Below are 17,264 nucleotides of genomic sequence, written 5' to 3'. Positions count from 1 at the left end.
AATCCTTCAGACGAAAGGGTGAGAATGGAGAGAGGAGCGAAGAATCGTATGCTTCCTGCAACATATGAGGTCTTTTGGGCATTCTGCCATAATTCCTGCTGTGCTGGTGTGAATGCATTGCACAAATACAATTAAATGAGGGCTTTAGTATTCATCCCACAGCGCTACCCTACTCTTCGTGCCATTGAATAAAATGGATTCACGGAGTTAGAAATTGGCCTTTGTCTCAGTATCAGTTCAGATGCAAACTGTGATAATGCAGGTTGGTCCTTTGTCTGACATTTATTCTGCAGCTACCAGGAGACACAAGGAAAAAAGTACTTTTCTTATAAAATCAGTGGAAATGTAGGCAACATGCAAAGGCAAATTGTGAGATAATTGATTTTGATATTTGGTAATTTTAAAATACCACCACTTAATAGAACATATGTCTTTCAGATTCTCCATGTCCCAGGTCTGTGAAGCAATTACATTCCTGCGCAGATTTGAATTGCACAAAACGATATTCCTACTTTTTAAATTATTCTTGAATTAAGAAACTTAAACCGTTTAAGTACGAATATATGGTGCTCACTTGAAAGTATGTTTATAGACATCAAATCAATAATCAAAAAGCCATAAAATGAATAATTTTATTTAAGGGATTGTTGGCCAAAACACCAAGACAAACTTTCTCTGCTGTTCTAATAGTGTCATGGGATCTTTAACATCCATCTGAACAAACAGGCTGATTTAACTTCTCATCTGCAGGATGGCACTTCCGACAAAACAGCTGCACCCTGCACTATATTGGAACATCAGCCGTAATGTCTCACCCAAAGGATGGATCTTCCAACAGTGTAGCATTGCACTGCGAGTGTCAGCCTAGATTGAGTCAAATTCCCAATGTAGGGGTTGAACCCACAGAACTGGTGCTACCAATTAAGCTAGGCAAATGTTTGTGCTTCTTTGTGGATTTGTGCATGGTACCCAAACTGCCCATGATTTGAGGGGGAAAAAAGAAATTACATTTGCAATTTCACCTAGAGACTATGAGATGGAAAATGTACAAGCTTCAGTAGTGCAACAAACTGTGACTTCCTCTACTGTTCCTGCAGCTGCCGAGACCTCTGCAAACCCTCCACCTACCCCCAGTTTAGCACTTGCCTCTGAGAGGAAACCATGTAGAGTCATTTCTTCATTCCTCCATTATCCCAGTTTTGAGGACACAATGCAATATGTGGGTGTGTTTGAAGCTATGCCTTAAACCTTATGTTCCATTAATCTTATCAAAACAATGTCCTTATGCTCAGTAAATACTGTCGTTAAGCAGGGTATCTTGGAACCATTGGCAAAACTGGCTCAGTGCATCACCTTTATCCAATCCCCTACGTGAAGGGCGTTATATAAATGCAAGTTGATGTTTATATGCAGTGAGTACAGCCAGGCCGCAAATATCACCTTATTTTATTTGTTGAATCAGGTTTCATAGTTTTTTTCTGTAAATGGCTTCTAATTACCTATGATCCCAGCTAGTGACTAACACTAAAAAAAAATTCAGTTTGGCGCAAAATAAATCTCTATGACTACGGTCCAGACCTCTATACTTCAGTACCATGTGGCTCGGAATTTGTTTTAACCCCAATAAGTTTTTCACACGTTGCTTTCATTAACTAGAACTTAAGAAAATCTTAAGGAAACTGATGGGAATGAAAGCCTTTCTTTTCTTCTATCTGTAATAATAATAATCCTTGCATTTGATATAGCACTTTTCAAGTCTGCTAGACGTCTCAAAGTACTTCATAGAATATACTGTAAAGTGAATTGAGATCTGGTGTTAATCACTTTTAAGCTATTACAAGCCATTTCCAAATGTGTGTGTTCAAAAGTGTTCATTAAGAAGAACATAAGAACATAATGTTCTTATGTTCAATAATTTGCCACTTTAGGCTTGCAATTGCTCAGAGAACAAGTATGCATGGTTTATGAAGGAAATAGAAATATAATGCATTATGCAACGCTTCACAACTTTACTTTAGTATCTTAAGGTAGAGTGCTGGTAAATCACTATGATTTTGGCTGTGAATTCCTAGCAAATGTACAATATAAATGGACACACATACACCCAATGTGAATCCTCCCTTAAAGAGGTACTTTCAGATTGCAATTTTCACCCATGCAACATAACCATACCAGGTAACAATTGCATTTAGCTTGTTCCTCTATACTTAGTTGAAAGCTAGCCTGGGAAGTTTGAATAGATTATTCTCAAATGTTGATGAAGAGTTGATCACAGTTTTACACAGGCATCTCATTTTATTCTGGGTGCCCCACAATGTGCCTTCACAGAATACATCAGCTTAGGTGACACAGTCAGCTGTCTGAAAAGCTTTGAAATGTCCTCTCGACATGAAAAAATGCTGTGTAAATGTAACTTGCTGTATTCTGGAAGTGTGAAATGAAATCAGCCCAGTTAATAATCCAAACCTGTTTTGTGATGTCCGGTATATGTGAAGAGCTGTTATTTAATGTCCATACTAGTAGTGTAAAGCATGTTCCTACTGTTAATGGAAAATGTCCATTATGTGACACATATTTTAATGGTTTGTGGTTTGTTTTGCTGCAGGTTAACTGGCTTCCAGATGCCAGCACCTGTAATGAGCACGGGATCAGTACTTGCATTGCGCCTCACAAGTGACTTTGCTGTCAGCGCACATGGATTTAAACTATTCTACCAAGGTAAGCAGATTCAGCACAAAAATGTACATAGCCATTAATCAGATCATTCTTTCACTGTGACTAGAAAGTACATTGGCCAGAAATGAACTTGCATACCTACTTTAATGAACGTTATGGAAGCCGGAGTCAATAGACTATTAATATTAAGTTTAATAGCTTTAATAGTGATTGTTTTTTTTGTCATTTGCTTTTTTATATTATGCTGGAGTTGGTGTATGATTTTATGTTCAATATGATCTCCAGATATCAGTATAATTTTTCCACTGAAATGAATGCAGCATCAACTTTGGCATAAGAGTGAAGCTTGAAGAATGTACAGTAGTGATTAAGGTGAAGATTTTGTAACTTGTGAATCACTTGTGTTGAAGAACTTGCTCAAAAGGAGAATACACAGTTTCTTGTTGTAAAATCTGCTCAGAGTAACTCTGTTAACATAATGTGCGTAAACATTGAGTTTTATGACTGGTCACAGTGTTGCTGCATTTTGCTGTTCAGTGTAATCCTCTGGAACCTTTGAGAGCATAGTTGGCCAGATTTAATTATATTCAGTGAACTACATTGGTTTCTTCTCAAACTTAAAATATCCCAAATTATTTGTTGGAAAATGTGCACTATTGTGTGTCAAGTCCTGTTTTTTTAGGCAAATCAACATGACTCCATTCATTTTTATTGAAATTGTGTTTGAAATATATAACTCTGATCTCTCTATTCTCAAACCTATAAAGAGGGATGGATAGTTATGATTTAAATACTAGGGACAACACTTGGTATTAAACTTTGGTTGGTTATTTTAAAACATAAACCATAAATCAATATACAGGTATTTGTTTTGCTGTGGGTTTCTGATTTGATTTTTTTGAGTAGCTATGCTTGGAGATTAATTTACAGACCTTATATTTAATTTTATTTTTAATCATAGATGTGCAATATGATATATATCATGATGAATCTTAGTATTTTTTTCTGACAGAGTGAAGTTCCTAAAATTCTGCGTGACCTGTGCCATATACTGCTAGCTATCAGAAAAGAAAGGAATCCTAATTGATTCCTTAACCAAGAAATCTTGTTTTGAATTTTATTTAGCCCCTAAAGGAATGAATATTAACAAGTGCATTATGTTCATATGCGGCACCATATGTTATTTGAGAACGCTGCATTAACATTGCTTGGTTCGAGGTATCCAATGGTGCATTATGGTGTACAACATGGGAAAAACATTTTTACACCTGGATGCCCTCACACAGTGAGTTACCACCTCAGCTGTACTCCTTTGGGTGGTGTCAGAAATAGGGCACATGCTCCTCTTCAAAAAGCGGAAATTATTTCAAAGCACCTCCCAGGAACAGCCTTTAGAGTAGAATAGACAAATAATAATCTTAGCATTAATTATGGTACATTATGAAGTAGTCAGAAAATCTCAAAGTGCTTCACAGGATTTACTGTATATTTGTAGGTGAACAAAGCAGCTAAGTTGTGCACAGCAGTGTCCCACAAACTTTACTTTTTCAATCCCCCATTTGAAATCACTCAATAAGATCTCCTCTGAGACATCACTTTTAACAACAAATAGGGCCAGGAATCTTTAACATACATTTCAACAGACAGATTGGATGTGGTTTCATTCAAAGGATGAACTCCAACAATCCAGCACTCCTCTAGTACTATATTGGCACAGCCTAAACAGTTAGTTTAAAGTCCCAATGTGGAGCTTTAACCCCCAATGTACGAGTCAGTTGTAAGAGCACCAGAGCTAAACTTCTCACAGGAAAGAACAGATTCATAAAATATACTTGATTCATGCAGCTTTCAGAAAATCTTTTTTTTTTCCAGATTAAACTAATTTTCCAAAAATATATACCTGGCAGTGGTTATGGCAAATTATAAAAAGTCCTATTTTGGTCAAGTTGTGACAGCTGCTGAATATGTCTGGGAAAGTGAGATTTGCCTTCCCTTGACTTTAATGTGCTCTGATGAGCCCATGCAAAATGCAGTAGAAAGGCATTAGTTGAATGAATCCTAATAGTATGTACCAGTAATGGTAGACTGTAATTCTTTTAACTGACATAAAACTGCCATTTCTCAAGAAACAAAATGTTTTTCCAAAAGCTGCAGACATCGTCTTGTAGGCTGCAAGCCTTGTGGTCTTGTCAAATGCACAGCTTTATTGGTAGAGGTGATATGCTATCACACGTAGAAGCTAGCAAATTACCTAATGAACAACTGTACTGATTGGGTCTGTAAAGAACACCACTCTAACCTGTTGAAATGAATTTGCTTTCTTGTGGAAATCTTGACTTTTTTTCTTAACTCGGTTTTCCTGTGATAATCACAGCAGAGAATTTTGCACCGTATGTCACACACAGCTGTCATGATGGCTAAGCAAGGAAGATGACAGTTTGTAGCTCACTGCAGGGTCATCAACAGAGAACTACACTTACAGCTGAAAGAGATGTGCTTGCTGTTAGCTGAATTTTCCATATTCCAGCAGGGAATAGCAGCAATTGAATTAATGAATATTGCATTTGTAGTTTTTTCCCCGATGCATTGAAAAGCAATTATACACAATTTAAAAACAAATGCAAATGTGCGTCCAGCTTCTCCTTTCTTATGCGTTTTTTATTTAAATTTATAAAAAAGGCTTGAAACATTGTGGGATAACCATTATAGTCGAGATGTGATCACATGGTGAGACATTCCATTTCTTTTTACACCTTTATACTGCTCGTAAAACATCCAGTAGTCAAATATGATTGCAAAATGTGGTCTGCGATGGTATAATTATCACTTGCTAATTTTTAATATGACAGGATAAGCGCAATCCAAACTAGCTTTTGTCATCAAATGGTTAGAGATCGAACGCACCCTGTCTTTGGCTATTTGTTAAAGCTGCAAAAGGGTAAGAAAAGACGGGCGAGCAAAATAATTAGTGTATAACTAACAGCATGTCATCCTGATCCAATGGAACTCCACTGTAACACAATTTACTTTGGGAGCAGATTTTTCAAGTACCTTGTGCTGATTTGCACGTCGTTTTTGTGGGTCATTATGCCCGGTTTCTGCTTTTAGAAGCAACATCTATAATTGCTACACGTCTTGCTCTGAAATCACTTTATATCATTCTCGGGCCATCACTTTATCTCCCTTAACTCCTCAATCCCTCTCCCCACTGCCACCTAACCCACCTCCATCTTCTACCGCCCCTGGAAAAAAATCTCACCCCCCTCCCTCCAGGCTGCTTTGGACTCCTTCCCCACTGGGCTTCCTCCCACAATGACTTATCCTCTTCGGTCACACTTTTCCAAAGCTCCCTCTCTTCCACTTTCGAATCCCTTGCTCCCCTCTCTTCCTGAACTGTCTGCTATTCACGTAAGTCACCATGGTACACCAGCCACCTCTGATCCCTTAAGCACAGTTGCATGCCGCTGAACGAATCTGGTTTAAATCAAAATTAACAGTACATCGGCAGATCTGGCTGGACCTTAACAAATCTTACCGCCCTCTCCTCCGCTATATCCTCCTTTGGAGTCCTGTAGCTCAGTGGTTAGAGCACTCGCTTTGCAAGTGAGAAACCTGAGTTCAATTCCAGGCAGGGCGAAACCTTGGGCAAGTTTCCTTACTCCACACGCCAAATAATAATCCCTCCAAAAAAACAAAACAATAATAAATTGGTCATTTTCAATCCGTGACCGTTTGTGGGACATTGCTGTGCGCAATTGGTTGCCGCGTTCGCCCACAATTATACAGTCAATTCACTTTACAGTATATTCTGTATACTTGAAAAGCGCTATATCAAATGCAAGGATTATTATTATTATTAAATTGTTGTTCTACTCCAAGACAATCTTGGAGGCAAGGACACCCCCAGGCTCCTCTTCTCCATTACCAACTGGTTCTTCCGCCCACCCTCTCATGCCTCGCCCATCCTCATCTCCATTGCCAACTGCGAGGCGATGCTGGACTTCCTTGAATCCAAAGTTGAGGGGATCTGCTCAGCTGCCTCTGCCCTTCCATCTACTACAACTTCCCGATCTCACCCCGGCCCCTACTCCATCCCTCCCTCACACCTTCGAACCTGTTTCCCACTCCTCTCTCACCACCACTATTACCTGCATGAAACCGACCACCTGGTCCCTCGACCACATCATTACCCCTCTCCTTACCTCCAAGCTTCACCTCCTTGCCCCTCTACTCACAGACATCATAAACCTCTCCCTGTCCACTGGTACTGGTACTTTTCCCATCCCATTAAAAACGGCTGTCATTACTCCTATCCTTAAAAAATCCTCCCTGGACCCATCTTCAACCTCCCTTTCCTCTCCAAGGTCTTGGAATGAGTCGTTGCTTCCCAGCTTCACTCCTTCCTCTCCCACCACTCCCTTCAAGAACGCCTCCAATCGGGTTTCCGTGTTGCCAACAGTACAGAAACAGCCCTGGTCAAAGTGACAAATGACATTCTTTCCATCTGCAACCAGGGCTTCCTCTGCCTCCTCTTCCTCCTTGAACTCTCTGCTGCCTTCAACACCATTGACCAATCTATCTTCATCCACCGCTTCTCCTCTCACCTCAACCTTCTCGGTTCTGTCCTTGAATGGTTCAGAACGTACCTCTCCCACCCCCTCCATTTCATCTCCACTAACGGTTTCTCCTCTAGCCCGCACACTGTTTTGTGTGGTATTCCTCAGGGCTTGTCCCCTCCTCTTCAATATGTATATGCTCCCTTTTGGTGACTTCATCCGCAGACATGGGGTCAACTTCCGGATGGAATGCAGATGATACCGAACTGTACCTCTTTGCCTCCAACCTTGACTCCAGGATCACTGCTGTCCTGAGAGAATGTATGTCAGATATCAACAACAACAACAACAACAACAAGATTCCATTTATAAAGTGCCTTTCACGTCAGGAGGACGTCCCAAGGCGCTGCACAGTTGGGTCATGACCCGAGCAGGGGGGAAATGGTCAGGGTGAGGGGAGGGAAGGGAGGGAGCGAGGAGGGGGGAAATGGTCAGGGTGAGGGGAGGGAAGGGAGGGAGCGAGGAGGGGGAAGAGAGTCGAGAGGGGAGCTGAAGGCACGGTCAAAGAGAAGTCCTGGATGAGAGCTAATTTTCTTCAGTTGAACGTCAACAAGACCGAGGCTCTCCTGATTATCTGCCGTTAGTGCCTCCATACCTCAGGAGCTGACAGCATCACCATCCATAGTTGCACTTTCAACCTTGCTAAGAGGATACAGTATATCACACAATACATCACCCAGAGTATACAGTTCAAGATCCTGGTCCTCACCTTCAAAGCCCTCCTTGGTTTTGCTCCACCCTACCTCTGCGACCTCCTAATCCCCTACCATCCTGCTCGCTCCCTCCTCTCAGCAGGCTGCAGCGTGCTTCATGTCCTCCTGCCTCACTCGCCTTACTAATGGTGGGTGGGCCTTCAGCCACTCTGTCCCCACCCTCTGGAACTCCATCCCGCAGTCCCTCCGCCTCGTGCCCTCCAATGCCTCCTTCAAGATCCGTCTCAAGACCCTCCTCTTTGACCATGTTTTCGATCACCCTGCTTCCCCCCCTGCTTCCCCCCCTGCTTCCCCCCCACCCCTCCAATCTCCCCGATCCTGACCCCCAGCTCGGGTCCGAAACTCTGACTGGCCAGCGCCTTGGGACGTCGTCCCAACGTGTAATGTCATTTTGTTGTTATTTTTGTTGCTGTTGTTATGGGGGCTGAAGCCATCTCTGTGCATGTGTTAACGCTGAACTAGTTTGTACCAAATACAGCTTCATTTTGATATTTGTTTGCTCGCTCTTAAATAACAAAAAAATCATCCCTAAAAATTCCAGGCTGTACCAGCATTTTTGAGTATATACTGAATCGAACATTCTGCATGAATGCAAATTCTTTTTTCTAGCTTAACCACCTCTTTATTGTTGTCTGAACAGTTGCCTTCCATTGTGAATGGTTTTGCGATCATGTGCCATGAATCTGATTGATGCCACATTCTTCACATTGATCCAGCCTGAAAATTGAGCTAAATTGATATAAAAAGGATATAAATTGAGGCAATATACTGAAGGTTGAAACACGCTCAATTATTGTGTCATCTCTTTTCAAAGAGGCAAACAGGAAAATAAAACAAAAATATCTCTATTAGAGCACTGCCAGACACAGCTGATGATTTACAGTTAATATGCATTTATCTGCAAGGACACAGGATTGGAAACCTAATAATGTTAGCCTTTCGAAAAGAGAAAGCTAAACTTCCCTTTGACCCATTTCAACTTTTGACTCTTTCAACTATTGAAAGCTTGCACAAATTGTTCTGAATGTATGCACTCTTCAATTTTAAAGACACCTAAAAAACAAAAGTTTATTTAATCAAGTGTGTAATACCCAAGCATTTAACATCATTTGTTTACTCATTTGTAAAGCATACTGTTATGCATTTCCTGTTTAGCCAAAGACACACATTTTTTGATAAACGGCGAGAAACATTTTTTTTCATAGATTCATAGAATGTTACGGCACAGAAGGAGGCCATTCGGCCCATCGAGTCTGTGCCGGCTCTTTGACAGAGCAAGTCACTTTTACTAACCCCAATCACCAGCTTTCTCCCCACAACCCTGCAAACCCGTCTTCCCCAGATTTCAATGGAAGAGATTTGTTGAATCTTCCAAACATCCAGAAGCTTCAAGCCCATAATTATGAGATTGATGCTAACCACTTCCTTTTAAGAAATAGTCATGTCAAAAATGACCAAGACTGTAGAGGTATTGCTGAATGAGTGCCCTTTGTGCAATATTCCTGCAATATTGTGACCTATCTCTCAGTGGGACATGCTGACAATCATATAGCTGTCTTGTATTACAAATGTTTCAAGTAATGTGTTTTACAACAATTTACGAACACCTTCTTAGAAGCAGCAGAAGAAATTATCAGCAATGGCTATCAAATTGCGGCAATAAAAATACATTACTTGCATCAAAAAGGTATTCCTGCAGATCTCCAAGGTGTATTTGTCACCAGTGTGGAGCTGGGTACTAGGAGAGACGGTGATCTATGCTCTCTATCTGTTAGCTTGTCACTGGGAGGAAGGTCCAGGCTATACTTATCAATGAAGTGGTGAACTTTTTCTTGCTTCTTAATGATGAAATATCCCATTATAAAGGTGTAACCATTTTTAGCAATTGACCTATAATAAAGTGTCACTGTCCCTGATTAAGATTGAGTGTGTTGTATTCACTTGTCTCTGTATTCCGCTTGACTGGCTCCATGACACATGCTACTGCTGATGCAGAACTACTCCCTTTCCATGCATTACATTATTATTTTGAAGCTATGCAATGATTACTTAAAAATTCACGATGTGCACTCTGCCACTGATTGCTGGCACAGCTGGTTAACTTTGTTATAAATGTTGGGTGTAATAATCCATCTCCTACCCACAAAGCTCAACTTTGTTTCACTATTAGCATTTCAGTGATTTGGAATCGATTCTGAACTTGATACAGATCTCTTCCTGCAGGGTTTGTGTTGTTGCCACAAGTTTGCTAATCCCATACCTTGTGCATATTATTTGCCCAGCACATATCCTTCCCATCTATTTGAGCTTGTTGCACTGATACTATTGATGCTTTCGGAATAATTTTGTAATTTAACCTTGAAAGCTTGATAGAGAGACAAACTTTTCTTTGCCTTGTCAAAAATAAGTTTAAATGTACTACTTTCCAATGATGAGGCAATTTAATCAAATAAAGTAGTTGTGGAAGGCATAAAAACAATTGAAATGAGGGTAAAACATCTGAGAGGCTAGCACTTGGAGTATGAAATCTCGTGAATTAGAGATAACGACTGGGATACGCATGTATCAACCCCACTCGGTGGTAGCACTCTCGACTTTGAGTCAGAAGATTGTGGGTTCAAGCTCCACGTCGGTACTTGAACTCCCGTAGTCTAAGATGGCACTACAGTGCAGTGCTGGGGGTGTGTTGCATTATCAGAGGTTTCGTCCTTTAGATGAAATGTTAAATTGAGATTGCATCCATCTATTCAGGTGGACAGTACAGGCACTATTTGAAAAGAGAAGGGAGTTTCTCATGGTGTCCTGGCCAGCAATCCCCCCCAAAAAAATGGTCATTTGTTTCATGGCTGTGGGACATTGCTGTGCACGATTGGTCTGCCTGGTTCAGTCATAATACAGTAAATACTGTGCACCGCTTTGGCATGCTCTCCTGATGTGGAATGTGCTATACGAAATGCAAGGATTATTATTTTACATCATTTTTTTTTTGGGTGGGGGCATTTTTTTTCCCCCCCATAGATAGTGATGTCAAACAGATCTCAGCAAATAGTATACAAGAGTACAAATGTTGATTTAAACGAATATTTGAATGTTGATAAAACTGACAAACCGAACACGTTTTTGCATTTGTTTACAACCATTTCTATTATTGATGCAAATAACGATTATGAGGCTCAACCTTTTGTATATTCTTGGGAGGAGTTGAATCAGGTTTATAAAGAAAGATGATCTATTTACCAATTCTGACAAAAATCTAACAGGAAAATCATGCAGTTATGCAATGTGTTTGTAACAAATAATTTCCATCAAAGTTGTAGATGGTATATCAATTCTTACGTGGAAAAAACGCTAGTCAGGTATTGTAAAATGTTTTGTCTCTGTGTGTTAATTTGAGATGTCCTCCTGATGTGAAAGGCCTCTATAAATGTAACTGTAATGCATTGCTACAATGAGTCCCAAGATATGGTAAGTCTCTTCAACCATGATAAGAGGACCTTATGGAGGCTTACAAGATGTTAAATGGGATCAAAATGGTAAATACAGAAATACGTGCTAAGGAGGCACCATAGTACTCCAGGGCACTGCTGTTGGCAGACCTGCCATCCTGGCTGATTGGCAGAACTTGGAGGGGCAGGCTGCTTAATAGGAGCAGGGATTCTTCTCTTGTTTTTCTTTAAACATTACTGGCTTGATATGGTCAGATTCCTGGATTAGTGTTGGTTGCGGCTGTGCTTTCAGCCACAATGCCCTGAAACTCTGAAATTCCCTGCTTCCTCCATCTTGCCACCTCTTTGCTTGTCCTCAAATCACATCTGAAGACTTTCCTCTTTGACCAGACCTTCAGTCCCTTCTCCTGTCTTTCTTACTTGGCGTCAAACTATACCGCTGTTAAGTGCTACAAGGTGCTACTTGTGTGTAGGGCACTATATAAATGCAAGTTGTTGTGTGTTGTAGGATGAGAACATTGCTGCAATTCCATATTAGGAGTTTAACCTTTGCCTATAAAGTACACAGTCACTACACTTTACAGTAAATAATGTGAAGCACTGTGAATCATTTCAACAGATAAACACAATATCAAATACAAGGATTATTTAACCTAGAGCAATAGGAGGCTTGGTGTAGTGAGGGTAATACTTATTAAGGAACAATATATTTACAGTATTCTTTGTGCTAATTAAGAAAAATAATGTATTAAGTAATACCAGAAATTCTACCCAATTATTTCATATTCCTATTTTAAGAGTGCACTTAAGCTGTGCGAATTTCATTAAAAAGTAGTGTACAAGTACAGTTTCATTGTACAAGTATTATTGCTTCATACTTGTACAATGAAATAGTGCTTGAAAGCACAGGTACAGTTGCCACTGATTTATGTTTTGTGTATTCTGTTTATCCATAGCATCATACATTAAAGCATTGAAAGGAAAGACATTGTGTAAATTAAGAGGTCAAGGTTAGACTTCAAGAAAATTAGAGCAAATACATAAAGAGATATGTTTCAGAGCTAAAGTCGGGATACAGTAAAAGCCTTTAAAGGAGCATTTGCATTTATAGTTTAGACAAATTATTTAATGGGAAATATAAATATAAAAAGGGGAATTTAGACTGAGGGAATAATTAAATGTCAAATTCATACAGAAAGTAGCTATAGGTAACTTACACTGCAATGTAGAAGTATAATCATTGCATTTGATATTTGCTTCACAGGGTTTTACTATAAAGTCTAGTGACTGGGTATTTTCAATAATAATAATCTGTGCCTAATCACGTCTTCGAGATGTCTCAAAGCACTTCACAGAATATATTGTAAAGTGAACAGAATATACTGTAAAGTGAATTGACTGTATATTTTGTGGGTGAAATGCGGCAGCCAATTGCGTACAACAGTGTCCCACAAAAAGTCATGGATTAAGTGACCAAATTATTATTATCATTTTTTTTTAAAGCGACTATTAACCCGGAAAAGTGATCCGCCAATCGACTAACAACGGGTTCCTACTTACTGCTTGGTAAACAGAGGCGTGTAGAGTAACGAAACATGTCCCAAGTTTTGCCCTGCCTTTGTCCATTGTGTTACTCTACCTTTCCGTTCATGTATATTTAATACAATTCTTTTACACTTTCCTGATAGAAATAGTTGAAATCTTTCTCACTTTCATCCAAACCCATTATTTTATATTAGCCACGCTTTTCTTCCATCCTACTGTCCTTGACTGTTGTGATTCCAGCCTATAATTTGTAGCCTTATTCTGTCACCTCAGATCTGCTCCGATCAAAAACTAATGTTCAAGATATGTAATGGTTCACTCAACAGAAGTGAAATGGCTCCTGTCACTCTGCAGAATGCTTGAAGTCATTACAATATGGCCAGTCTAATGGCATCTTTATCGCACACAATTAATTTCCCTTTGTGACTGCCTTTGCCAACAAGGTCATGTCAGGTCCACCAGCACAAAGAATGCTGATATTGAAGCTGAGCTTAATTCAACAATGCTTGGGCATTACAAAGTTATTAATCACCACTTAGCAGATTTAACAAGCAAAAATATTATACATCTATTCAATTTCTGCAACATTATTTATTAGGATTTGACTAGCTCTTTTGCCCTATATCATTGTTGTAATGTGAACCACTTCATTCCTTGTTGGATTATAATAACAAAATTGAGCCAATTGTATAGGGGACTTTGATGCAAAGACAAAGAGTGGCTTGCTGGCTTTACAATTCAGCTGCCATAACCCTATTTGTGGCAGGAATGGATCTATCAGAGGAAGATGTGGTGCCCCATAGAAGAGGAAGAGAGTTACCATCTCACCCAAAGAAAAGGATGTGCAGACTTCAAAAACATTACCTGTATATGTCAGAAGGGAAATGTGTCTGAGGAAATTTAAGCTCAACAGGGACATCATGACTGAACCCTGGCAATGATTAACACTTAATTTGGAGGTTCTTCAATGACTCCAGCTGTTCTCAGCATCCAAGGCTGCACTCTCCACCTCTCAAAGCCAGTCAGGAACCTCGGCGTTTTGTTCGACCCTGAGCTGTCCTTTCTCCCTCACATCCGCACCACAACTGGCACCGCCTTCCATCACCTCCGGAACATCGCCAGACTACGGCATTACCTCACCCCTCACGCTGCTGAAACCCTGGTTCACGCCTTTGTCACCTCAAGGCTGGACTACGGGAACTCTCTCCTCGCCGGCCTTCCCGCCACCTCCCTCCACAAGCTGCAGGTCATTCAGAACTCTGCAGCTCGTGTACTGTCCCGCACCAGGCTTCGGGACCACATCACTCCCACCCTCGCTCGCCTCCACTGGCTCCCCATCCCCCAGAGGATTGATTTCAAGATCCTCATCCTCACCTACAAGGCCATTCACGGTCTTGCTCCCTCCTACCTCTCCAACCTACTATCCCCCTACCTACCTGCCCGTACCCTCCATTCCTCTGGCTCCGGTCTGCTCCACGTCCCCCGCCTCAACCGCCCTACCATCGGTGGTCGGGCCTTCAGCCTCTCAGACCCCAGGCTCTGGAACTCCATCCCCCAGTGCCTTCGCCTTGCTTCCTCCCTTTCCTCCTTCAAGGCCGGTCTCTTTCTCTTTGACCGTGCCTTCAGCTCCCCTCTCGACTCTCTACCCCCTCCTCGCTCCCTCCCTTCCCTCCCCTCACCCTGACCATTTCCCCCCTCCTCGCTCTCTCCCTTCCCTCCCCTCACCCTGACCATTTCCCCCCTGCTCGGGTCATGACCCAACTGTGCATCGCCTTGGGACGTCCTCCTGACGTGAAAGGCGCTTTATAAATGGAATCTTGTTGTTGTTGTTGTTGTTCTGCTTGTGGCTATTAAATTGACAACCACCATGAATTTATTTGCTGTGGGGTTGTTCCAGATACCAGGGGATGATTTTACTGGCAATGGGCAGAGTACCTTGCAATCAGCACTCAGCAGGTGACTGATGAACTGATCTGGAATGCTGGCAGGTTCATTCATTTTACCATGAATGCTGAGAGACAGTTGTCCAGACGGCAATGGTTTTACATTGTTACCTGCTTTTCCAGAGTTTTGAACGTTATGCTCCATCCATGCGGTTACACAGGCACCATCAATCTATCTGATGGAGTATTTCAATCATCAGGAATTTGATTCCCTCAACATGCAGGTGGTCTGTGATGCCGAGCCATGTCTCCTCCTAGTAAATGCCAGATTATTGGGTTAGAACATAGTTCATCCATCCTGATTCCTCTTAAGCTCCCTGGTTAGTTCAGTGGAACAACTCTGCTTTTTGTAGGGCCACAAACATGTGTTCAATCACCAGCATATAACTGCACACACAAATCAACCTTCTGGTTTACTTTGTAAAATGTTTGGTGCCTAAATTGTTTTTAGATGCCAATTTGCTTTTGGTGTATTGAATGCTACACATCATAGCCATAGATTTCAGATTGGGTTGAATTGTGTCATGTTACAACTGATTCAGATCACCAGAAAGAATGGTTGGGGTCAGAACGCTGGACTCATTTTTTTAAATAAAATATACAGTGTGATGCTGTATTCAAAAGGTGGGGGGTGAGTATTCTGAAAGGATGAGATCAAAAGGGCTGAAGGGCCTTATTCATCCAAACTAATCTTGGCATCTGTGTAAACTGTCTAAATGCATGTGTTTTGCACACCCTGTGTATTGGATTCCGATGTTCACTTAGTTCAAAAATGTATTTGTCCACATGTAGAGGATGAAGAGAAATTTCAACTTCCTGATTCATTTTTTCTTGAGGGAGAAAGACTGCAACAACTTCCAGTTGAAATGCTCTCCTGATGTGAAGATCACTATATAAATTGTTGTAATTGATTGAAGAACAACAACAACTTGCACTTATATAGTTGCCTCCATGCTGAGTAGCGTCTCAGAGTGCTTAACAGTGGCGGAGTCTGACTCCAAGCCCAGGGAGGGGGGTCGAAGAGGAAAGTTTTCAGGCTGGGAAAGAGGGAAGAGAGGGGGCAAGGCAGAAGGATTGAGGGAGAGTGTTCCAGAATTTGGGGATGTAGTGGCTGAAAGCGCGACATCTGATGGTGGGGCAGAGTGTGCGAGCGACGAGCAGGAGGCTGGTGCCAGTCAAGCGGTGGCACCAGGTGGTGGATTGGGGAATGAGGAGGTCGGAGAGTTAGGGAGGTGCCAGGGAGTAAATGGATTGAAGAACATTAAGTAAATCAATTGTGACAATATAACCTGCATTTTATATTTGAGATGTTGGGACACACCAGGCCAACTGCAATACTGTTTGAATTTCAGGCTACTGAATAACTTTGAGTTGCCTCCAGGAAGGTCTCGAAGTCTGCAAGGGGACTCCATTTTAAGATAGTCAAGCCATTAGTTTAGTGTCAAATTCCTGCCTGCCATGCTGCTATCTCTGTAATAGAATCATTTTTTGGAGATTGAATGTTGTTATTAACATGATGAAAACAGACTCATGACATTCCTCACTTATGTCAATCCTTCCTTACTAATGACTGCAGTTTGTCTCCAATTTCTGCCAACCAAGCTTTGAGTTGCTTGGAGCCAAACAAAATCAGAACACTTTGTAATATAGCCTCTTTGCCCCTGTATCTATGTATCATTGAAAATTTCAATCTAGGCGTCATACCGGTTCTTAATCACTGCACTGTAGACTTCAGTCCAACCATCCTATTGTTCGACAAACTCTCTGCACCTCAGAAATTGAATCTTTGTTCAAAGATATTTGGATAGTGTAACATTGCTGAGTTGCTATTTCAATAATTATTTCCTGATATGCCTTCTACCTATGTGGTTTATGTCTTTAAAAAGTGACGGTTCTCTCCAATGATTCCTATTTTACTTGGAAAGGCTGTTCCCTCTGTGTTATCTGAAGTTCTGTATAGTGGTGATGTTTACAAAACCCTTGGTACATGTACTGTCCTTGGCAATGGGGTTAATTGATGTTGTGTGTTCTTCTGATTATTAGTAATAATAATTAATATTATATAATAATAATTAATGATGATATTTGCATTTGATGTCACAAATCTGCATGAGAAGGACATCTTAAACTTCTTCACAGAGTTTACTAGAAAATTGGCAACAGTATTTGTAGGTGAATGTGGTGAGATGTAATATCAGAGAGTTATTATATTTACACAAACAATTACCAGCTATAAGTATTTTATGCATGGTCTAACGAGAGGAAATATTATTTGCGAAAATTGTACCAGAGTCTGCGAGGAGGGTCAACAATTGTTCAGTCGAC

General features: G+C 40.9%; 1 protein-coding gene across 1 annotated transcript in view; it reads left to right on the top strand.

The window, feature by feature from the left end:
- csmd3b (CUB and Sushi multiple domains 3b) overlaps nucleotides 1-17,264 on the top strand; it is a 773,500-nt gene that overhangs the window by 132,350 nt on the left and 623,886 nt on the right. The window contains exon 3 of the mRNA XM_042331884.1: nucleotides 2,606-2,718. Within this exon, the coding sequence (XP_042187818.1) occupies nucleotides 2,606-2,718 (113 nt within the window). The remainder of the gene's footprint in view (nucleotides 1-2,605; nucleotides 2,719-17,264) is intronic.

Source organism: Callorhinchus milii, unplaced genomic scaffold (genome assembly GCF_018977255.1).
Source record: "Callorhinchus milii isolate IMCB2004 unplaced genomic scaffold, IMCB_Cmil_1.0 Scaffold2, whole genome shotgun sequence".
Taxonomy (NCBI): domain Eukaryota; kingdom Metazoa; phylum Chordata; class Chondrichthyes; order Chimaeriformes; family Callorhinchidae; genus Callorhinchus; species Callorhinchus milii.
The sequence above is the reverse complement of the archived record's forward strand: the minus strand, read 5'-3'. Positions and strand labels throughout refer to the sequence as shown.